The following is a 24424-nucleotide window of genomic DNA, read 5'->3' as shown; positions in this document are numbered from 1 at the left end:
TTCTTAAACTGTTTCAAGTCTTTGGACAACCCCCTTAAAGGACCATGGATTCTTTTTTTGACTTTTACACCTCCATATACTATTAGTCACAATTTTTCTATCATTTTGTACAATTTTACATTTTTAAGGTGCAATTTTAGGGTACATATGGTGCAAATTGTCAATTTATTGGGTCTCTATTTTTACATTAATGGACTAAGGAGAAGTCGTTATTGATTCTACCGCGGTTTGGGTTTGTAGTAGCATATGCCATATTACCCAAAACGGACACACCGTCAAGGGATATGACACATACCTGACTGAAAAATCCAACAGGGCTACCCAGGAGAAGATATAACAGAATGAAATTGTCATTAAATATCTCCACAGCATAGAATGCTAAGAAGAATAAGAAGACACTTCCCATCTGTGCAGGTAATTTGGAAGTACTTTAACTCTCATTTGGAAGAAACATTATCTTTGTTCTACAGACACACAGGAAAAGCTGATTTCAATAAACACAAAAATGTTCTTATACCTTGCTGTGATATTTTATCTTGCTACGATTTTAAAAGCCATGTTTCCATAACCTGGGAAATGAAGTAAATTGCCCTAAATAAAAGTAATTTATTCTCCACGTTGAATGGCATATTCTAGGGAGACAAAATGTTCAAGGAGAATGATCGATGCTGAAATTGATTTCTTTTTTATACGTTCATTAGGAAGAGTTGAAGAAAGCTAATATGTTTTCATGTCTTAGTCACCAAGAGCTCCAGATCCATTTACAAGTTAATGTATAGAAAGTAAGAAGGGACTACCTAACTGTATCGCAACGCTGCTACTTTACTGCAGGCAAAGTTTCGTCTTTCCAGGATGTAGCCGACTGAAAATGACAGCACTGTCACAGACAGACTCCCAAAGAGAAGAATCCTGGCAACTGTCCAAATATCCATTTCTGTATGGATCTACAATATGATGTATGGGACACTCTTAGGAATATTTGGAAATCCTGATGGCTTGTTTAGAGGAAATGGCCACTATTAGTCACAATTTGCTAAATGACAGGAATGTCCCTGCTGTTCATTCTCAATATAAGAAAGAAAAATGTGATAATTTACTGTGACACTAGGCAGTTCTGCCTCATGGCATCTAAGTTACAGAAATATCGGTTGATACAATCCCACTGCTCACATTCGGAAAAAAATGACTACGTCCAGAAGGAACATTACTTAAAGAAGTACTCGGGGATTTTTGTACAGATGTAGCAAAGTTAACCAAAACTTCTGCAATTAGTAAAGTGATGAAGTGGAATATTTTATCACAGACGACAGCCAAAACCACTTAAAGATCATTGATAAAATATCCGGACATGGCCGTCCTCTGTAGGTAGGAGGTCAGCGTTTCTTAAGTGGGGGACATTACTTTACCTATCACCTGGATGAGTGAGTGCACAAATGTGCGACACCATTTGATTTTGTAATGTGCACGTGTGGACAATTCTTTCAGGAAGTCAGAAAATGCAATTCCTAATCTTGTTTCAGGTCCATCTTACGTCTTTCCTGCATTGTGAGAGGCTATGTTCTTCTTGCTGGTGTTAGCACCACTTGCCTGTACAATGCTGTTGTGATACACAACTTATGGTTGTTGCGTTGGTTGTTATCTTATAATTGGTCAAATGCAAAAATAAGACTCCCCATTCCGCCCCCCTTGTTCTTATGTCCCTCTATATATAGAGTCCTACTTAAAGATGACCTGTAACGTCCTCTGGCACTGGCGGTTTTATATACCGCTGGAAAGCTGACAGTATGCGATGACGCTAGACGGAAAGTCCTGCCCTTCTGACAGTGGAGAGATAATGGTGTGGCCGGGATCGGTAAGTAACACCATGGGCCCCACAAACATCGTTATTATACTCAGGGGCCCAGGGGAGGTAAGGTAACATAAAACACTGTGTTACTTACCTCTCCGGGCAGGCTTCGGGCCTATTTCTGTGACTCTTCCTGACGTCACATGACCCGGGCCTGCGTCCTGGGTCATGTGACATCCCAGATGTCATTGAAGATGGCCGACACCACCTAGGACTGCAGCAGAGCCAGGGATAGGTAAGTAATAGAGATGAGCGAATATACTCGTTCGAATACCTCCGCTGCATAGCTCCTGGTGCATAAACACTTCAAGGGCATCAAATTTTTACTGCCCCTCCCACCTTCCCTGGTAACAGGAACTATGTGTTGGAGGTATACGATCGAGTATATTTGCTCATCTTTAGTAAGCAACATTGTTTTTTATGCTGGTACCCCCCTTCGGTTTCTGATTATTATACTCTGGGGTCTGAAATTATTATACTCTAGGGTCTGAAAAGAGCCCAGAGTATAAAAATTGTTCATGGGTGTCCACAGTAGGGCATAGTAGTGTGTGTAGGGGCCACTATGGGAGATAATACTGTGTACAGGGGACACTATGTGACATAATACTGAGTGCTGGGGCCACTATGGTGCATAATACTGTGTGCAGGGGCCACTATGGGGTATAATACTGTGTACAGGGACCCCCATGGGACATACAGTGTTGGCCAAAAGTATTGGCACCCTTGCAATTCTGTCAGATAATGCTCATTTTCTTCCAGAAAATGATTGCAATCACAAAGTCTTTGGTATTATTATCTTCATTTAATTTGTCTTAAATAAAAAAACAACAAAAAGAATTGTCAAAAAGCCAAATTGGATATAATTCCACACCAAACATAAAAAGGGGGTGGACAAAAGTATTGGCACTGTTTGAAAAATCATGTGATGCTTCTCTAATTTGTGTAATTAACAGCACCTGTTACTTACCTGAGGCACCTAACAGGTGGTGGCAATAACTAAATCACACTTGCAGCCAGTTGAAATGGATTAAAGTTGACTCAACCTTTGTCATGTGTCCTTGTGTGTACCACATTGAGCATGGAGAAAAGAAAGAAGACCAAAGAACTGTCTGAGGACTTGAGAAGCAAAATTGTGAGGAAGCATGAGCATTCTCAAGGCTACAAGTCCATCTCCAAAGACCTGAATGTTCCTGTGTCTACCGTGCGCAGTGTCATCAAGACGTTTAAAGCCCATGGCACTGTGGCTAACCTCCCTAGATGTGGACGGAAAAGAAAAATTGACGAGAGATTTCAAAGCAAGATTGTGTGAATGGTGGATAAAGAACCTCGACTAACATCCAAACAAGTTCAAGTTGCCCTGCAGTCCGAGGGTACAACAGTGTCAACCCGTACTATCCAACGGCATCTGAATGAAAAGAGACTGTATGGTAGGATACCCAGGAAGACCCCACTTCTTACTCAAAGACATAAAAAAGCCAGGCTGGAGTTTGCCAAAACTTACCTGAGAAAGCCAAAAACGTTTTGGAAGAATGTTCTCTGGTCAGATGAGACAAAAGTAGAGCTTTTTGGGAAAAGGCATAAACAGAGTTTACAGGGAAAAAAAGAGGCCTTCAAAGAAAAGAACACGGTCCCTACAGTCAAACATGGCGGAGGTTCCCTGATGTTTTGGGGTTGCTTTGCTGCCTCTGGCACTGGACTGCTTGACCGCTTGACCATGTGCATGGCATTATGAAGTCTGAAGACTACCAACAAATTTTGCAGCATAATGTAGGGCTCAGTGTGAGAAAGCTGGGTCTCCCTCAGAGGTCATGGGTCTTCCAGGAGGACAATGACCCAAAACACACTTCAAAAAGCACTAGAAAATGGTTTGAGAGAAAGCACTGGAGACTTGTAAAGTGGCCAGCAATGAGTCCAGCCCTGAATCCCATAGAACACCTGTGGAGAGATCTCTTGATGGCAGTTTGGAGAAGGCCCCCTTCACATCTCAGGGACCTGGAGCAGTTTACCAAAGAAGAATGGTCTAAAATTCCAGCAGAGCCTTGTAAGAAACTCATTGATGGTTACCGGAAGCGGTTGTGCGCAGTTATTTTGTCTAAAGGTTGTGCTACCAAGTATTAGGCTGAGGGTGCCAATACTGTTGTCCGGCCCATTTTTGGAGTTTTGTGTAAAATGATCAATGATTTGACTTTTTTTTCATTCTCTTTTGTGTTTTTTTTTCATTGCAAGCAAAATAAATGAAGATATTACCAAAGAGTTTGTGCTTGCAATCATTTTCTGGAAGAAACCGAGTATTATCTGACAGAATTGCAGGGGTGCCAATACTTTTTGCCAACAATGTAATAACTGTGTATAGGGGCCACTATAGGGCATAATAGTGTGTGCAGGGACCACTATGGGACATAATAGAGAGCACAGGAATGCAGGGGTGGGGGTGGGGGGGTGTCGTTTGGGGTCTTTGGCAGGCGTTGGTCGGGGGGGGGGGGGCCATGTCAAATGTTCGCCACGGGACCCCGCTGTTCCTAGTTAAACCACTGCAGCTAGGCACACTATACAGAATGATGACATTAATATGCAAGTGTATTATGTATAAGATTCATCAAGGTATTTACCTTCTGTACTCATATCGGGGGTAGGGATCCATATATACGTCAGTCCAGCTTCATTATATAACCTGAACATGGTGTCCGCACTCATGGGCTCTGAATACTTATTGCAGCCTTTAGAATTCTGTATAACATCCCACTCTGTCTGGAAGTTCAGGACAGCAGTCACTCCTAATTCATGTTTCATCTTGATGGTAATGTGCTCCAGCTGCCGAGGGCAACTTCCAAGCCAGATATTAGGTAAGATTCTAATTTTAAGAAACAAAATGCATAGATATATATATACAGTCCTATGAAAAAGTTTGGGCACCCCTATTAATCTTAATCATTTTTAGTTCTAAATATTTTGGTGTTTATAACAGCCATTTCAGTTTGATATATCTAATAACTGATGGACACAGTAATATTTCAGGATTGAAATGAGGTTTATTGTACTAACAGAAAACGTGCAATATGCATTAAACCAAAATTTGACCGGTGCAAAAGTATGGGCACCTCAACAGAAAAGTGACATTAATATTTAGTACATCCTCCTTTTGCAAAGATAACAGCCTCTAGTCGCTTCCTGTAGCTTTCAATCAGTTCCTGGATAAAGGTATTTTGGACAAACAATTCAAGTTCAGTAAAGTTTGATGGTCGCCGAGCATGGACAGCCCGCTTCAAATCATCCCACAGATGTTCAATGATATTCAGGTCTGGGGACTGGGATGGCCATTCCAGAACATTGTAATTGTTCCTCTGCATGAATGCCTGAGGATTTGGAGCGGTGTTTTGGATCATTGTCTTGCTGAAATATCCATCCCCGGCGTAACTTCAACTTCGTCACTGATTCTTGAACATTATTCTCAAGAATCTGCTGATACTGAGTGGAATCCATGCGACTCTCAACTTTAACAAGATTCCCGATGCCGGCATTGGCCACACAGCCCCAAAGCATGATGGAACCTCCACCAAATTTTACAGTGGGTAGCATGTGTTTTTCTTGGAATGCTGTTTCTTTTTGGACGCCATGCATAACGCCTTTTTTTATAACCAAACAACTCAATTTTTGTTTCCAAAATGAAGCTGCCTTGTCCAAATGTGCTTTTTCATACCTCAGGCAACTCTATTTGTGGCGTACGTGCAGAAACGGCTTCTTTCTCATCACTCTCCCATACAGCTTCTATTTGTGCAAAGTGCGCTGTATAGTTGACCGATGCACAGTGACACCATCTGCAGCAAGATGATGCTGCAGCTCTTTGGAGGTGGTCTGTGGATTGTCCTTGACTGTTCTCACCATTCTTCTTCTCTGCCTTTCTGATATTTTTCTTGGCCTGCCACTTCTGGGCTTAACAAGAACTGTCCCTGTGGTCTTCCATTTCCTTACTATGTTCCTCACAGTGGAAACTGACAGGTTAAATCTCTGAGACAACTTTTTGTATCCTTCCCCTGAACAACTATGTTGAACAATCTTTGTTTTCAGATCATTTGAGAGTTGTTTTCAGTAGCCCATGATGCCACTCTTCAGAGGAGATTCAAATAGGAGATCAACTTGCAATTGGCCACCTTAAATACCTTTTCTTATGATTGGATACATCTGGCTATGAAGTTCAAAGCTCACTGAGGTTACAAAACCAATTTTGTGCTTCAGTAAGTCAGTAAAAAGTAGTTAGGGGAATTCAAATCAATAAAATGATAAGGGTGCCCATACTTTTGCACCGGTCAAATTTTGGTTTAATGCATATTGCACATTTTCTGTTAGTACAATAAACCTCATTTCAATCCTGAAATATTACTGTGTCCATCAGTTATTAGATATATCAAACTGAAATGGCTGTTGCAAACACCAAAATATTTAGAACAAAAAATGATTAAGATTAATAGGGGTGCCCAAACTTTTTCATAGGACTGTATATAGAGAGAGAGATAGATATACCTAGATGCTCCAGATATACTGGAAACTTGTATAGCATGCAAATCTTATGTAGTATATACACATAGGTAATGATAGACAGTCAGGATTTTACACTGTTTTTGTATGTTATTGCTATTTTCTGACTATTCATACTGTACAATAAGCCAGTTTTAGTATACGTGGGGCTTTATGTTTTACAGAGTACCTCCAAGAAGAGGAGGAGCTGTCCCCGCAGAAGGGAAGTGTGGACAAAGACAGGTAAGTATGATGAGGTGGGGGGGATGGGCTTAGTTAGTTGGGAAGGGCTAGCTGTGGGTGGTATAGCTAGGGAGACAGGGGGGAGGGAGTAAGAGAGGAACGGGGAGAGAGTGAGAGGAAGGTAGTGTTAGCAGTGGCGTAACTAGGAATGGCGGGGCCCCGTGGCAAACTTTTGACATGCCCCCCCCCACACCAAAGCTGAAGACCTCGACCAACCGACCCCTACCGCTGACCCCCCCCCCCCGTGCGCAGAAATAATACTATACTATAATACCCAATATTGGCCCCTGCACACAGTATTATGTCCCCATAGTGGCCCCAGTACACAGTATTATGCCCCCATACTGGCCACACTACACAGCATTATGTCCCCATACTGGCCCCAGTACACAGTATTATGTCCCATTTGAACAATTATAATCGGAGACCCAGAGGGATACAAATATAGCAAACTACTGTTACTTTTACCTATCTCCCGACTCCCCTGCATTCTCCGTCACTGTCGGCCATCTTCCGGGACATCAAGTGACCAGAGCCCTGCGTCGCGGGTCATATGACTTCAAGCAAGTAGGCCGAAGCCTACCCGGAGCCTGGATAGGTAAGTAACACAGTTTTATATGTTATCTTACCTCTCCTGGGCCTCCGATCATTATACTCGGGGTTCCGAAACCCCCCCCCGAGTATAATAGTGCTTGTGGGGCCTGCACCATCACTTACAAATCCCGGCCCCAGCTAGTAAATAGAGCTCGTTACCGGCTGGTGTATCTCCAGCCGGTAATGGCCTAATAAAAAAAGAAAAAAAAACGCAGCAGGGGTAGCGGCCTTCGCTAGGCCCCCTAATGTCCCGGGCCCTGTGGCAGCTGCTACCATGGTAGTTACGCCCCTGAGTGTTAGTCAGCCAGTGTGAAGTTAGGAGCTGTTAGAGAAACCCAGAACTCACTCAAAACATTGCTGAAGGTATTTGGGTGCACTTATTAAGCCATTAATAGCATAAACAAATTTTGTTTTAAAAAGAAAATTATTTTTGCCCGGAAAACCCCTTTATAATTCATCCCATTTTGCAAAGAATACTGAACAGCGGTTGAATGGATCCAACACATGCACATCTATAGATAGCAGAAACTCCTGTGCATGACCTGGACGGATTCAGCTGCTGTTCAGCATCTGTGCAGAACAAGATGAGCCTGGGACAGCTGAGGGTCTCCAGTTTACATCCCATGGACATAGTGTTCAGATTTTTTATCCATGTTGTTCAGGACCCTAAATAAAAAAAGAACATAATGTATTTGCTGTATAAGAGAACATATAACACCATAGTAAAAGGAAAAGGAGAATCTTTCACCGTAACATTAAAGGGGCTCTATCAGCAAAATCATGCTGATAGAGCCCCACATAAAAAGGCTATTCAGGCACCGCTAAAGTTATATTAAACTACCCCCCCCCCCCCCCCGTTTTAAAATAAAACCCTAAAAAAGAATGTGATCTACTTACGCATCGTGCACTGTGGGCGGGCATTTAGGGTCCGCCGTCTTCTTCATCCACGCCTCCTCTTCCTGCGATGTCCTTGGCTCCCGTCCTCCTCCGGCGCTCGCAAACTGACATTGATAAAAAAAAATGGCCTGGGTGCATGCGCAGTAGCCATAGTAGAAGCCGTATGCTACTGCGCATGCGCCCAGGCCATTTTTTTTATATCAATGTCAGTTCGCGAGCGCCGGAGGAGGACAGGACCCGAGGACATCGGAGGAAGAGGGGGCGTGGATGAAGAAGACGGCGCACCCTGAATGCCCGCCACAGTGCACGATGCGTAAGTAGATCACATTCTTTTTTAGGGTTTTATTTTAAAACGGGGGGGGGGGGGGGGTAGTTTAATATAACTTTAGCGGTGCCTGAATAGCCTTTTTAAAGGCTATTCACGCATATGTGGGGCTCTATCAGCATGATTTTGCTGATAGAGCCCCTTTAACACAATGCCAGTATGTAGAAATTGTATAGTATACCTGGAGAAATGTATGGCCTGATTATCTGCAATGTGAAAGTAGAAATCTGTGGTGTGTTTCATTTCATCTGTATGTCCAGTGGTTTCAATCCAATGTCCTATTGGATAGCAATAAACACCATCTACTATGTTACTTTCTTCGTAAATGCAACAGCGGTCATGGTGGGGTCCATTACCTATCAATGAAAAAATGCATTTGTGAGGTAGAATAAAACCATACCATGTTAAGAAGAACCTGAATAAAAGCTATACTGATGTTATATCCGGTACAGGGCCCAAGTTGGTGCTCCATAATACATGGAATAATACAGTGCATAAGTGTTACTTTAATATGATCAGTGTCACAGAAGGCCTTGGATTCCGCTGCAACATGTACAAATTGAGTGCAACATGTATAACCAAGCAGAGGACATACCCAAAAACAGTCAACAGGTGGACAAACCACAATACTTAGTAGATAGTAGTTCTTTAGAGCAATAAAGCAAATAATAATGCCTTTTTTTAAAGTTATAGTGCTTAAAGGGGTTGTTCAGGACCTGAAGATTTTTAATACTGACAACCTACTCGTATCAGATTGGTTGAGGTGCGACACCTGAATTTGTTACTGATCAGTACATGCAACCGCATATATTTATTACATACTGTAGTTGGAAATAGCCCTGCTCCTATTCAAGTGCAGCTCCAGGCACCAGTATACAGAACTGATACTGAAGATTTATCCTGTGGATAGATTATAATTTAGTACCAAAAATTTTCATAGTCTAGACAACCCCTTTCAGAGTGATAAAAATAAAGAACATACAGAAAAAGTGCACACAAAATTTGCAAAAATAAATAATAGAAAGAAAAGAAAAATTTAATAGTTAATGATTCCATATGGTGAAAAATAGACAAGAAAAACCGCGCTTCCTTTTAGATCTTGGAAATAGCAGGAATAGTTCGCCTTAGCGAAAAAAAAACAATTTTAGGTAAATGAAATCTCTTTCAAGGTATGCCGAGTATACGATGGCTGCGTTGAACTCACGACCACAGGTCGAAGATCATAGTGGGTAAGTACTGGATATACCAGGGAAAAAGTAGAACGCGCTCACTCGGACCAATTTAAAAACAATTATTGTAGTTTATTCAGATGACGCGTTTCGGGGTTTACTTGGATTCACACAGGATTCCACCCCTTCATCAGATCTGGTCTTTGCCGATGGCTTATTCCAGCTCCGGGCACGGCGCAGACTCTGTGATAAGCCTAGTGCGAAGAGCACCACAACTGGTGGTGGTCATTCCTGGACCAGCCTACTGGGAGGGTACATAATTGCCATGGTATTTATATAACCAGTGGCATAACTAAAGTCTTGTGGGTCCCGGTGCAATCTTACTTCATCCCTACAGTAAATTCTTTATAATGATGGTTACGGGTGCTAAGGAGTTTAATCCACCTTACTGTGGTTAGGGTAATCTGGGGGTCTCCTTAGATTATGGGCCAGATGGAAGCTGCAATCTCAATACTGATGCCAGTGATTATGGACCCCGATGCGACTGCACCCTCTTAAGTTATGCCCCTGTATATAACTAAGAAAAGCCTGCCTCCTTTAACCAGCAATTATGAAATATCTTGTAATGATATCCTACCTCAATACAGAACCTGCCTCCATTACGGTAATCCTTTGACAGATCACAATCCCTCTTGACATTCAGGTAAATGCTAAAACCTGACAATTTAAAGAGGACCTTTCACTTCCTCCAGCAAGCTTAATTCATTGCATCTTTCAATAGGATCTGCTCCATTGGTTTTGGCAATGTTAGAATGTTTTCTCTAACCCTTAGTGTTCCTGAGCAATAATTTCTGCTAGTTACAGCAGCACTAAACCCTCTACTGTCAGTCCTGAACTGGAGCAGAAAGTCAGGGACTGCCCACTTGACAGTGGAAATGAAAAAATTGTGCTAAAATTAACAGGAATGATTGGCAACAGTGGTGGTTAGAGAAAAAATTCCAGCTACAGTGAAGAAGTACCTATTGAAGGATACAATTAATTGGAGTTGGTGTAATTGGTGAAGGGTCCTCTTATATAATGCGCCAGCATTGCTACATTGTAAACAAAGACCAGCAGAGAGGCGGAACAGGAGCACTGGGGTTTAGAGATGAGCGAGTAGTATTCGATCGAGTAGGTATTCAATCGAATACTACGGTATTCGAAATACTTGTACTCGATCGAGTACCACTCGCTATTTGAATGGAAAAGTTCGATGCAGAACCAGCATTGATTGGCAGAATGCTATACAGTCGGCCAATCAACGCTGGTTCTTCTCCTACCTTTAGAAGTCTTCTCCGTGCAGCTTCCCCACGGCGTCTTCCGGCTCCGAATTCACTCTGCCAAGCATCAGGCCTGGGCAGAGCCGACTGCGCATGCCCGCTTGTAGTGCGGACATGCGCAGTCGGCTCTGCCCAGGCCCAATGCCTGGCAGAGTGAATTCAGAGCCAAAAGATGCCGCGGAGACGCTACACGGAGAAGACTGCTCGGAGGATCCAGCCCGACCCTCACTCGTGGACTTGGTAAGTATAATTTGATCGAACGTTGCCTACCCCTGAAACGAGCATTTTCCCCCCATAGACTATAATAGGGTTCGATATTCGATTCGAGTAGTCGAATATTGAGGGGCTAGTGGAAACGAAGATCGAATCTCGAACATTTTACTGTTCGCTCATCTCTACTGGGGTTTGAAGCAGGAAGTATTGCTTATTTAGCTATTTTACACCATTCCTGACCCTTGCCCCAATTTTGTCCAATTTTGGCCCTTGTCTCAATTTTCTCCAGTGCCTTTAATGAGAGTTGAGAGAAATTTGGCTCCTTGAACAATAATAAGTTCCTTGTAAATGACTTTGTTTTGAGCTACTCTTCAACCAAACAATAAGGATCATTACTTTTGGGCTACAAAATATAGCCATAATTCAGAGTGAAATACTTTGGTACTTTGGTACTAAACAGAAGACATAATTTGAAAGCTTACATGACACGGTTTTACTCAATTCGTTTCTATAGGCTCTGCCAGATGAATAAGAAATATTCTTCAGCTACTGATCTCCAGTTAATTGACCATCTATCATCTGCTCGGAGGCAGTGACACTAATGGCTTTCAAGGCCAGATATTTATAAAGCTATAGAAGTGCCGCAAGTCCAAGACTGGTAATTGTATATGTATGATAACATAAAATGTTTGCTGAAAAATAAAACATAAATTGCAGTAAAGTAACACAATGGCAGCGCTGACAACAAATAGTCATCAGAGGTGTGTAAAGACTCATCTGGGTTTGCAGCTCACTAAGCCTTTCAATTTTTTTCTAAAGTGATTAGGAGACGGTGAACATTAATTGCTAACCAAATAACTGGGCAAAAAGACAAGAAAATCTTGCCACAGGCATTTCATGTTAAACATAAAGACATTTCTCAATGCTGCCTGACAGCTTGCTTAAAACAATTGGGGAATTATATTGAGAACTCCTGCTTTGCCATAGCCTAGCTGTCTGTGTGAAATTCTGATGACTTCATTTTCGGTGGGTTTTTACAGAAGTTCCTATTTGTACTTTTATAGTTGCAGAATACGACATACAATAAAAAATACTTAAGGCTAAGGCAGAAATGTAGCTTAGGCTGGTCTTACACGACCGTAGTTTAAGACCGCAAATGGTCCGCAATTGAGGGTTTTTAATTGCGGACCATTTGCGGATACATTATACTCAATGCGGCCTCTTACACCACCAGATATTTTATCCGTGGTGTGCCGGGCCGCAACTGAGGTCCGCACTTTTTAGAACATGTCCGTAATGGCCGCAATTCATGACACTGCACGGACTCGCCCATAGAACTCTATGTGCGAGTGCGGCAGTTTACGGGCATTTGCAGAGTGTATGTTGATGATCAGCAACTAATGTTGCTGATCAGCAACATGCAGACCGTAAAAGCATTACGGTCGTGTAAGACCAGCCTTAAGCCCCTTGCAGACAACTGTGGTTTGGGTCAGTGTGCTATCTGTGTATTTCACATTCTTTTCTATGGACCCGTACACATGATTGTGATTTTCACGGCCCCATGAGCGGGCCAAAAGTCTGAGCCACATCAGATAGGACAGGTCCTATTCCTGTCCTATTCATTTAATGAAAGGAACATTCCCATGTCCCACGCATGCAGCCCGTGGTTTTAATTCACAGCAGTATGTGCTCTGTGTGTCCATTCACACAGAGTTTTTTTGGAGAGGATTTTGGCACTGAATCCATGTCAGAATCCATGTGGAAAAAAAAGAATTCTATGGGTTCCACTAGCTTTTTTTTCCGCTAGCGGAAAAAAAGCTTCCTTCAGGCGGATTCCGCCTGCAAAAACCAACACAGTCAATGGGAGGAGGAAAATCCATGTGGAAGTGGCAAAAACCACGTGGAAAAACTGCTAGTGGTTTTTTCAAGGTCCATATACTGCGCTGGAGGAAAAAACATTTCCTAATTTCTGAAGCGGATTTTTACTTCGCCAAAAAAATTCTGTGTGAATGGACCCTTTGATTTCAATGGGTTCTGCTAGCTTTTTTTTTCCACTAGCTAGCAGTGCTAGCTAGCAGAACCCATTGAAATCAATGGGAGGGTTTTTTTCAGCGTGGAAAATTACACACCAAATTCCTCACCATTTTCCTTCATGTGAATGTGAATGGACCCTAAGGGTAAGTTCACAGGGGGTTTGGTGGATATGGCCTCAAAATCCTGACCAAAAAGATGGCTCCCATTCAAATCAATGGGAGCCAGTTTGTTCCGGCTCCCGGAAAAAGAAGCTAGGTGCTCATTCTTCAGGCCAATTCGCCTCACGATTCGGCCTGAAGGCACACCCTCCTCCCGACTAGGCCCATTCATTGGGCTTAATCTGGAGCGGAGTGCGCGACTGCGAATGCAGCAGCTACTGGAAAATTTCAAAAATTAAAATGGGAGTTTTTGGGTGCAGTAAATGCTGGGTGCTGGGAAAGGGGTGTTTTGGTTGTCTGTCTGCCCCTTCCCTTTGCTTGAGGACTGGGTTTTTTTTCCCCCCACTTGGAATTCAGTCTGGCTGACTATAGGGTATCTCCAGTGCTCCTATTAACCCCTTCCCAATGGAACAGGAGCACTGCAGATCCCCTATATTCAGTAGACCGGGCACTTTCAGACACAGGGATACCTAATGTGTATGTGTTTCACAGTCATTTTCTACTTTTGTATGTATTTTAGTGAAAGGAGAGATTTAGAACTTTTTTTTTTTTTTTTTTTTGCACTATTTTATGGGAAGTTCTATACATTGATATTGTGGCTGGTCATAGACCCCCTCCTCCTTAAAAAAAAATATTTTTTTTTTTTTTTTTTTTGCTGACTCGGGTATAAGCCGAGGGGGGGCTTTTTCGGCACAAAAACTGGGCTGAAAAATTCGGCTTATACTTGAGTATATACGGTAATCAAAAATAAAATAAAGACGTTTGGTTGCATTATTTGCCTAGAAAACAATTTTTCTGCTATAAACATTTAACGACATTTACAGAGGAAGCAAAATGTATAAAAAAAAAATAACAAAAGTTAATGAAGGCTTTGATGGAAGTTCACATTAAATTGGTAACAAAAACTAGACCAAGGTCAATAATGTTTTCTTGCCTCAGGCACCAAAAGATTAAATTAGTCACTCAAGGTCACCCAAACCTAAAAGCTGTTTGGAAAACATCTCCTATGGAACGGAGGAGTACAAGGTTCATTATTCAAAAGCTCACCTGATAACCAATGCAATCTGATAAAGTAATTTACACTGAGAGATGCCAAGGTGTAATTAACTTACATTAACCCAAAGCGTCATTAACCTACCTTCTGAATTAATTGCCAAGAACACAGCATACTCTGGCCATACCTGAACTACAAAGTGAGACATAACACTGAATAATAGGCTTTCAAAATCAAATGACTTATATTATGGGATTCAGCCTTCGGATGAAAGATGCAGTAAAATCTGCCTTTTCCAACACAGTTCAGTACATTCATCAATGCGGACAGGAAAATACACCAAAGTTATCCCGTACCTGCATGACTGTTTCATGATCAGTCTTTAATTCCTTAAGGATGTAGGAATTTTTATTGCTCTGCTATTTTGGTGTATATAGAAGATATTGATTCACTTCTCTGGGGTATGGGAAAAAAATTACATTTGGATCCATGCACTGTGCATGATAAATAGCATGTTTATTTGTATTCTGCAGGACAACTTGTGTACTTGGGTATGTTTTACTCCTTTTCACAGTAAAAACATTTTTTTTCATTATTTTTGCCACCATATTTTTAGAGATATAACTCTTTTTCATTATTCCTGTGTAAGGTCATTTTTGATCAGGTAAGCTGGAGATTTTTTAGGCAATGTGGATAAAAAGTATTTATGATTTTTTTTAAAAAAAATTCTTTTAATCACCAAGCAGTATAAATAATGGGTTAATTGCATATTAAGGGATGTTATTGTTTTACTTAGTTATTTTTTTAAATATATTTTTGGGGTTTTTTTTCCCTTTTTTTTTTATATGGAAACACAGAAACATTTGGGTGTTGATGGGAGGGGCACCGACTATACAACCCTTTAAATGCCATGGTTGCTGTTAACTATGGTAACTAAGGAGTTAAACAGTTGGTGTTATTAGTGCTGATGGTGCTCATGACCCTCCAACTAATGATTTAATAACACTGAGGAGTCCCCTACTGGGAATTGCTATATTCCAGGTGAGAGAGGTGCTACTTTTGAGCAGACCTGGGCAATGTACAGCCCGCGGGCCACATCCGGCCCTCTGACTGCTTCTATCCGGCCCGCATAGCTAGTGGAAGTTTTTTCAAGGACTTATGATGATGTCATCACAGCCTATCACCAGGATAGGCTATGACTCGTTAGTAGGCGGAGCCACACGGGACTGTGTGCTTGATGCAAGCTGCCGGCAATGGGGGCTGCTGGATAGAGATGAGCGAACAGTGAAATGTTCGAAGTTCGATTCAAGTAGCCGCTCAATACTCGACTATTCGATTGAACATCGAACCCCATTATAGTCTATGGGGAATAGATACTCTTTTAGGGGGAAACCACTGTTCGACTCAGGAGGGTCACCAAGTCCACTATAACACCCCAGGAAATGATGCCAACACCTCTGGAATGCAACTGGGACAGCAGGGGAAGCATGCTTGGGGGCATCTAACAAGCCCAAATCACTGTATTACATCAGGATCCCTGTCAGCTTGCGATATGCAGGAGATGACTTTTTCCCATAGGAATGCATTGACCAGCATTGATTGGCCGAATGCCATACAGAGTACAGCATTTGGCCAATCAACGCTGGTTCTGCCGGAGGCTCATCTGTGAGGAGGCGGAGTCTAATATCGGACCAGAATGAAGACTGCTGTGGACCGATCTTAGACTCCGCCTCCTCCGGCAGAACAAGCGTTGATTGGCCGAATGCTGTACTCTGTATGGCATTCGGCCAATCAACGCTGGTCAATGCATTCCTATGCCGAGCTGTAGCAGTGCTGGCCGTGTGCTCAGCTCGGCTACACCGGAGATGCTGCTGAGCTGAGCGCACGACCAGCACTGCTACAACGGAGATGTGAACCCTGCTGCACACTCAGCTCTGCTGCATCTCATTTTAACGTTCCCTTCCAACTGCCCCACAGTATTAAGTTCCTCTCCTGGTGCCCCAGTATAAACCAGCAGAAACTAGAGGGGACATTAAATTGGGGCAGCTGGAGGGGGACATTAAACAGTGGGGATAGTTGGAGGGAGACATTAAACTGGGGGCAACTAGAGGCAGACATGTCCCCCTCCAGCTACCTCCCATGGTTTAATATCCTCCTGAAGCTGCCCCAGTTTAATTTCAGCAGCCTCCATTGCCAGCAGCTTGCAGCAAGCACACAGTCCCGTGTGGCTCTTCCCACTAACGAGTCATAGCCTATTCTGGTGATAAGCTGTGGTGACGTCATCTCAGGTCCTTGAATGAACTTCCACTAGCTATGCGGTCAGAGGGCCGCATGTGGCCCACGGGCCGTACATTGCCCAGGTCTGCTATAGGCCCCGTTGCTATCATATGCAAGTACATTGATAGGTATCAGTAAACTGCACTGATGTAATCCTTGGTGTGTTAAGAACATATGTGGACAATAAATGCTACAGTATGATTTCCTATGAATTTATGAAGTTTTTATGTAAGTATAAATGATTTATGAAAGAGATTTTGCTGGCAGCTGTTACCAACATGATCAAAGCAGATTACACAGCAGAAACAGGGATAAATAGTTTCCTGTGTTCTACATTTCAAGCACTATAAGGCATCTCCGCTATCAGAATTTCTATGTTCTAGTCAGATTTGGGCACTGCTACTGGATAGTTCATACAAAATAACCATGTTTGTTTCATCTGATTTACGGATGACATTAGGTTCATTGTAAAGCTGCCATACACCTTATACACGTTATAGATAGTCGTCCGCTGAACACTACATTATTTTGACTGACAGTTATCTTGTCTGACTAGTCCATACACATCCATGCCTGGACCTGCTGAGAGTGCATGTGTTCTGAGCTGGGATAGAAAGCTGCTGTCAGCCTGAGAACAAAAGCATCAGACAGGTGAAATCATACTGCAGCTCCAAATCTCTTTAGTTAGGCCCCCCATAGATCCCATAGCAAAAATGTGCTGCAGGAAAAACCACAGTGGCAACGCAAAGCGATTCTTCCAGCAGTGCTTTGCACAGAAAGTTCGACTGGACTAATGGTGAATATGAGGGAACACAAAGTATAGAGTAGAGAATAAATGTGAAACATAGGATAGAATAATCAGATCTTAGCATGCCCCCAAAAAAACCCTTCCTCAAATCCAAATTCCAAAGTATTAAAGGGATTCTATCATTAAAAAACAGGTTTTAAAGAGGACCTTTCACCGATTTGGGCACAGGTAGTTCTATATACTGCTTTCCCGATCTGTACCCCGGGTAAAGCGCTATCTGTCCCGGTACCATAGAGCTTTACAGTCAGAAGGGCGTTTCTGACAGTTAGCCAGGGACGCCCTTCTCCACAGCAGCGCCTATCGCGCTGTACAGTGTGAGCGGGGAGGAACGTCCCCTCCCCTCCTGATAATATTCGTCTATGGACGAGCACTGTGAGCAGAGGGAGGGGGCGTTCCTCCCCGCTCACACAGTACAGCGCGATAGGCGCTGCTGTGGAGAAGGGCGTCCCTGGCTAACTGTCAGAAACGCCGTTCTGACTGTAAAGCGCTACCGGGACCGATAGCTCTTTACCCGGGGCACAGATCGGGAAAGCCAGCACACTGTCGACTTTCCAGCAGTATATAGAACTGCCTGTGCCCAATCTGATGAAAGGTCCTCTTTAAACTAAAAGCACGTTGGAATAGCCTTTATAAAGGCTATTAATCTCTTACCTTTATCTTGAAGGTTTGTGCTGCTGTTTTTTAATTTTATTCTAGCCCCCACCATTTCTGAGCAATCAATGCTGTTAGTTTTGGTGCCTGATATAGTATTTAGACTGTGTACTGTCAGGAGGGCGGTGTTAGGCAGGAACAGACAAGGGGTGTGATTCTGAGCTCTGACACTGGCTGCCGTGGATTCGAGCTCTAAATCACACCCCCTGCCCGACACTGCCCACCTGACATTACAGAACTTAAAGGGGTTGTCCCATCACAAGGATCCTATCTATACTGCTTGTTAATGTGGATGTAAGACTTTTCCTAAATACACTGCTTCAGCAAAACTGCTTTGTTTGTCCACTATCTTACTTTATTCAATTCATTGTTGAAACAGCCCTTGACTTATCTGCTCAAAAGTCAAGTGATGTATCTGCTGCTCTCAGGGGGAAGGAGGGGCTAAGTGCAGGAAGCGAGCCTGTGTTTCTAGCTATTGCTGTGTCTGCACCACGTGACCTACCTCCCTGCTCTCAGATAGAGGAGGGGAGCTGCTTTCATTTCTGAACTCGGCTTCTGTTCTCCCTGTTATCAGGCTAGCTAATTCAATTGTGTTCATTATGGCAGAGACAGGCAGTCTCTGTATGTAACACAGAATGGAGTTGCTCCTGCCTGTACTTCATAGTCCAATATTGTGCAAATAGTGTTTAAGGACCATTGATGACATCACATGCCCTTCAGCCACCACATAGGATCATGCTATGCGGTGGGCGGAGCTACACGTTAATTTGGGGCGCGGAGCTAAACGGCAGGTTGCATGTGAAATCCCGCCCACCAAATGATGCAAGAAACCAGGAAGGAAGAAGATTTTACAGCAGTGAAGACTGGTGAGTATGCGATGTGGGAATAGCCCTTTAAAGAGCACATCAGGCATCAAAACTAACTGAGTTTGTCACGTGGGCATGATGATAGCTAGAAAAAAAATCCAACTGAGTTGGAATCAATGGAGCAGCACCTATTAACAGATGCTAAGAACTAGAAATGGTGGAGGTAGTGAAAGGCTATGTTCACATCTGCGTTGAAGTGGTCTCCAAAGTAAATAACAGACACCTGATGGACCCCATTATAGTCAAGGTGGTCCATTGGGTTCCGTGAGTAAACGGTGTTTTAGGGGTCCGTCTGTCAACTTTTTTGCATCCTTCAATGCTTAAGCCAGTTTCTAAACTAGTAGGCTGTTATAGGTTTTCTTTTATACTATTTTCTTATACTACCTCATGTACATATTTATATAAGACAGCCATAGCATTCTGGCCTTTATATATTCTCTAGTATGATTTAGATCGTGTCCATAGTTTCCATCTCAGTTATAATATATTAGCAGTTGCACTAGACAATTGTTTACCTAGAAGTCTCATTAATGTACAATATGATGTACTGCAAGTCCCTTGTTATTCACAACGTTCAGAAATACTTGCAGTATGCATATGGGTTGAAATGCCATCCTTGCTTGATGCCAAGTAGTTTACATTTTAAGTTTTTGTATTAGAAATTGTTGTCATACTTATAAGAATCAGCCTTCCATATTCTATGAAAGAGATGTGTAAATTCTACTTATACAAAATTATGGAAAAGATGGCTGGCATAATGATTCTCTATGTCCAGGACACCATTATAATGAGGAATCCATTGTATAACTCAACGTGTATGCTTTATGCAAACAATATGAAAGATGGGCATCATGTAACCTTTTAATAATCCGTAATTGTGTTAGCATAAATAAACTCTAAAAAGTACCCAAAGGACGGGAGGAAAAAAACAAGGCGCTTGGTATGCAAGATGCAGCTAATGCAACCTCCAAAGCTATTCCCTTACTGGATATTGTAACGTCAGAACGCAGCAGAATTATTTCCATTTGGGCAGTATATCAGCTTTTACATTTTATCCAAGTGCATACAAATTTTTGTTCATTCTATCCAGTCATTATTGGCACTTATATGCCGTGAAATAAATATAATTGCAGAATACATTACAGATTCTTGATGATTGACTACAATAAGGTCAACAGTTTGGCTCTGCTGCTTGGAAAAAAAAAAGTTTTAGAAATTTCCTTTGCTTGTTAAAATAAGGCGAAGAAATATCAGTTTATAAAGAGACGACAGAAACAGTAAACACATATGTCTTGCTGGTATTCATTAAAAAATAAACAGGGTACGGTTCTGTTCACATTTTAGTTAGAGCTGGGTCTACATCACATTTGGCAGCAAGTGAAGCAATGCATGCAACACAATTCTTTCTGTCAAAACAATGAAAATTGTTGATGGAACCCCAATGGAGCCCATTATCAGTCAATGTGGCTGCTTACGGCTAGAACCAGAAGTTATGATGCAAATGTGAACAGAGCCTTACCATTAATTTATCAGAAGAACAGTTCTTATACACGCTAGTACAACGCTGAACTCATGATACTAAGCTGATGGCTACAACAAAAGGATCAAATGACCCAAAGCTTTAAAAATGAGTCTATCAATGGGGAACATGTAACTGAAGCCACATTGGGATAGTCTTTATAAAGGCTATTCTATTCCTACCTTTACTTCTCTTCTTCTCGCAGCCGTTTTCTTTTATTTCCTACACAAGCAAACTGTGTAGGCTCTGCCCAAACCCAAAGTGGTAGCGCCGACAGCGCATACCCGCTGCAATGCAAAGAGGAAGAGCAGAAGATGCAGAGGGCGTGAAGAAGCAGCGCTGGGGGCAGTGTTGTGAGGATAATGATGGTGTACTCATAGCACAGGATGAATGTCCTCCCTGAGCATACAAATAAAAAGCTTTTTTGGGCAAACGGTAAGTGAGGAGAATAGAAGTAAAGGTAGGAATAGAATAGCCTTTATAAAGGGAATTCCAACGTGGGCTCAGTTAAAACATGTTTCCCCAAAGATCGACTCTCTTTAAGAACGTAGAAGTCAGGGGGCCACACGGTGGCTCAGTGGTTAAGCACTGCAACCTTGCAGCGTTGGAGTCCTGGTGTTCAAATCCCACCAAGGGCAAAAAAACATCTGCAAGGAGTTTGTATGTTCTCCCCGTGTTTGCATGGGTTTCCAAAAAAAATGAACATTGTGAGTTCTATGTTGGGCTCACAATCTACATAAACAAAAAAAGGGGCCGAATAATATTGCACGCCCCACTTTTCAGTTTTTTCTTTGTTAAAAAAGTTTAAAATAAGGGGGCGTTCACACTACCGTCGGTGTCCGACAGGTAGTGTCTGCTCAAAATCTGGCACGGACATTAGGAGCGGACATTAGCTGTGTCCATGACACCTGTCATTTATTTAAATGGGCATCGGGTGCGTTCTTTTGCACTCCGTGCCTGTCCTTCCCTGTCCACATGTAAAGATGTCCGACTTCTCAAGCGGACAGAAAAACCCGACATGTCGGGCAAGAAGAAAGCCATTTCTCAAAGATATCCATAAAAAGCCTTGTTTAAAGTGTGCCAAAAACCACCTGGGAGACACCAAACATGTGGAAGAAGTTGCTATGGTCAGATGAAACCATAATCCAACTTTTTGGCCACAATGCAAAATGATATGTTTGGCGTAAAAGCAACACAGCTCATAACCTTGAACACACCATCCCCACTGTCAAACATGGTGGTGGCAGCATCATGGTTTGGGTTTTCTTCAGCAGGGACAGGGAAGATGGTTAAAATTGATGGGAAGATGGAGCCAAATACAGGACCATTCTGGAAGAAAACCTACAAAAGACCTGAGACTGGGACGCAGATTTATCTTCCAACAAGACAATGATCCAAAACGTAAAGCAAAATCTACAATGGAATGGTTCACAAATAAACGTGTCCAGGTGTTAGAAGGGCCAAGTCAAAGTCCAGACCTGAATCCAATCGAGAATCTGTGGAAAGAGCTGAAAACTGCTGTTCACAAACGCTCTCCATCCAATCTCACTGAGCTCCAGCTGTTTTGCAAGGAAGAATGGGCAAGAATTTCAGTCTCTCAATGTGCAAAACTGATAGAGACAAACCCCAAGCAACTTGTAGCTGTAATCACAGCAAAAGGTGGTGCTACAAAGTATTAACGCAAAGGAGCCGAATAATTTTGCACGCCCCACTTTTTAGTTTTTCATTTGTTAAAAAAGTTTAAAATATCCAGTAAATTTCGTTCCACTTCACAATTGTGTCCCACTTGTTGTTGATTCTTGCCCAAAAATTTTTAATTTGATATCTTTATGTTTGAAGCCTGAAATGTGGCAAAAGCTTGAAAAGTTCAAAGGGGCCGAATACTTACACAAGGCACTGTAGGTATAGGAGGAAACCTGAGTACCCACTGCAGATATATTGGTGTATCTGCAGGGCTGGGTTGATATGCGGGTTCTGGTGACTGACTCCCTATAAGGATACATTACAGAATGTGACTTCTATGATGACTGGCTTCATCACCACAACTTTTCATGTTTCTCGTTGGTCCTAGTTCATACTGTAGACTGCATGTGACTACATGACCCATCTCCTCCTCTTTCTCTGCTTCATCCTTCCAAGGCCTCTACTGCACTGTTTGTTTGCTGTATGATTTATATGGAAATCAAAGGCATATTGAGGTTTCTGATTTCCAAACGAATCCAATTAACGGTGTGGTATGCTTCAATGGACTCTGCATGTATGAAGGTTTTTACCCCTTCCATGCTGCGCTGCTTTATGAAAAAAACATCAGATGCGGATTCTCTCTGTCAGAAGTAAATGGAGACTGAAATATGGCATCCCTATATTGAGATTTCTGGAAAAACCTCGACATAGGTACCACAAATGCAGTTTTTGCATCTATAAGGCTGAGTTCAGACGGGGTTTTTTGGTCAGGATTTTGAGGCGGATTCCGAAATCAATGGGAGCCGGTCATTTCTTTTTTCCGTGAGCAGTTTGGTCCAGCTCCCGAAAAAAGAAGCGACATACTCATTCTTCAGGGGGATGCCGCATCCGGACGTCCTCCTGAAGACACTCCTTCCCGACTAGGCCCATTCATTTGGGCCTAATCCGGAGCGAGTGCTGCAACTGGATGCCAGTACACTGCATTGGCATCCAGTCACGGCTACCTGTTTTTTGGACCGGAATCTGAGGCGGCCTCCACGTCAAATTAAGGTCCAAAATAACCATGTGTGAATCCGGCCTAAGGAGTACAGGCTTGTACTGGTTTTTCATAGGGTTCTATGATTTAGGCTTAGTCAATCCACAGCAGAATGCAGTGTTTTGAAGCCTTGTGTATCCCCCTACTGAAATCTTACTTTACATTACAGGGCCGTTTTAACTCATTGGTGGGCCCAAGTGCAAAGGTTTCATAAATGTTCCCCCCATTAGCATCCCTTAGAAATACCTGGCCTGCACAAATTATAATGCCCAGTCCGTAGCTCCCACATGGTATAATGCCCCTTAGTGGCCCTCATATAATATAATGCCCCTCAGTGGCCCATCACACTAGCAAATGCCCCAGCAGATTCATCAATCATTAACAGCCCCCTCCCCAATGGCCCTGCAGACTTTAACCTGTCCCTCAGATATTATATTATAATGTCTAATGCCCCCTTTCCAGGTTGCTCCTACAGTATAATGTGCGCTTTTCAGGTTAACCCTCTCCGCAGCATCACCATTGTAATCTACTCATCTCACCCGGAGGATGCCGATTAAGTTTGAGATATGGTATATTGTGGCAGCACAGAACAGCAGGACTGCACTAAAAATGCAAGACCGTCCCACTGCCCCAAGGGGGCACCCGCTACCATAGGGCCCTGTGCAAGTGCTCCATTGTCCCTATGGTTATAGCTTTGGTTAAGGCTTTGTTACATACTACCCTCCTACAGACAAATTGAAATGTAATAAATATCAAATAAAATGGAATAAACTTGTCCCAATGTTTTAAAATGAAGAAGTTACTCCTTATCCATGAAGCCTAAAGGACTCAATTGGAAATACTTTTCTTTTTTCTTAAGTCACGTTCACGTATTGTGGATTCTGTCTGGATTTCTTAGCAAACTGTGCACATAAATCTCAACAGACCTGATCTGTCAGCAAACAAATCTGTGGCAGATGTCTCCGGAGCAGATTTATAATGGAGTCACATTTATGGCGTAAAAAAAAGTTGTAACTGGAGTCTTTATGCCTCAGTTGTGCTACATTTAATATCATTTAGACTGGTATAGTAGTGCAAATGATCATGCAAATCTATGCCAGGTACAAGTATAGGCACATGACCAAGCGGAGGAGCACGCACCTCACTATAATAGAGTCAGCTCTTCCGCCTGCACTGCGGTTATGAAGACTGGTGTTGAATATGCTAGTCTTCATGAATTTCCCTCTGAGTTCAGCTGCATATTTCCATGAAAATCCATAACGGATTCGCTTTAATCAAAT

At 42.5% G+C, this 24424-nt stretch overlaps 1 protein-coding gene across 1 annotated transcript in view; it reads right to left on the bottom strand.

Moving 5' to 3' along the window:
- The window catches only part of EPM2A (EPM2A glucan phosphatase, laforin), a 42599-nt gene that overhangs the window by 5200 nt on the left and 12975 nt on the right, over window positions 1-24424 (bottom strand). Inside the window, exons 3-4 of the mRNA XM_075267499.1 lie at window positions 8599-8773; window positions 4456-4697 (exon numbers count right to left, since the gene is read on the bottom strand). Coding sequence (XP_075123600.1) covers window positions 4456-4697; window positions 8599-8773 — 417 coding nt within the window. The remainder of the gene's footprint in view (window positions 1-4455; window positions 4698-8598; window positions 8774-24424) is intronic.

The sequence above is a fragment of the Leptodactylus fuscus genome, chromosome 3, assembly GCF_031893055.1.
Source record: "Leptodactylus fuscus isolate aLepFus1 chromosome 3, aLepFus1.hap2, whole genome shotgun sequence".
NCBI lineage: Eukaryota > Metazoa > Chordata > Amphibia > Anura > Leptodactylidae > Leptodactylus > Leptodactylus fuscus.
Note: the sequence above shows the minus strand (reverse complement) of the source record. Positions and strands in the feature narration are given on the sequence as shown.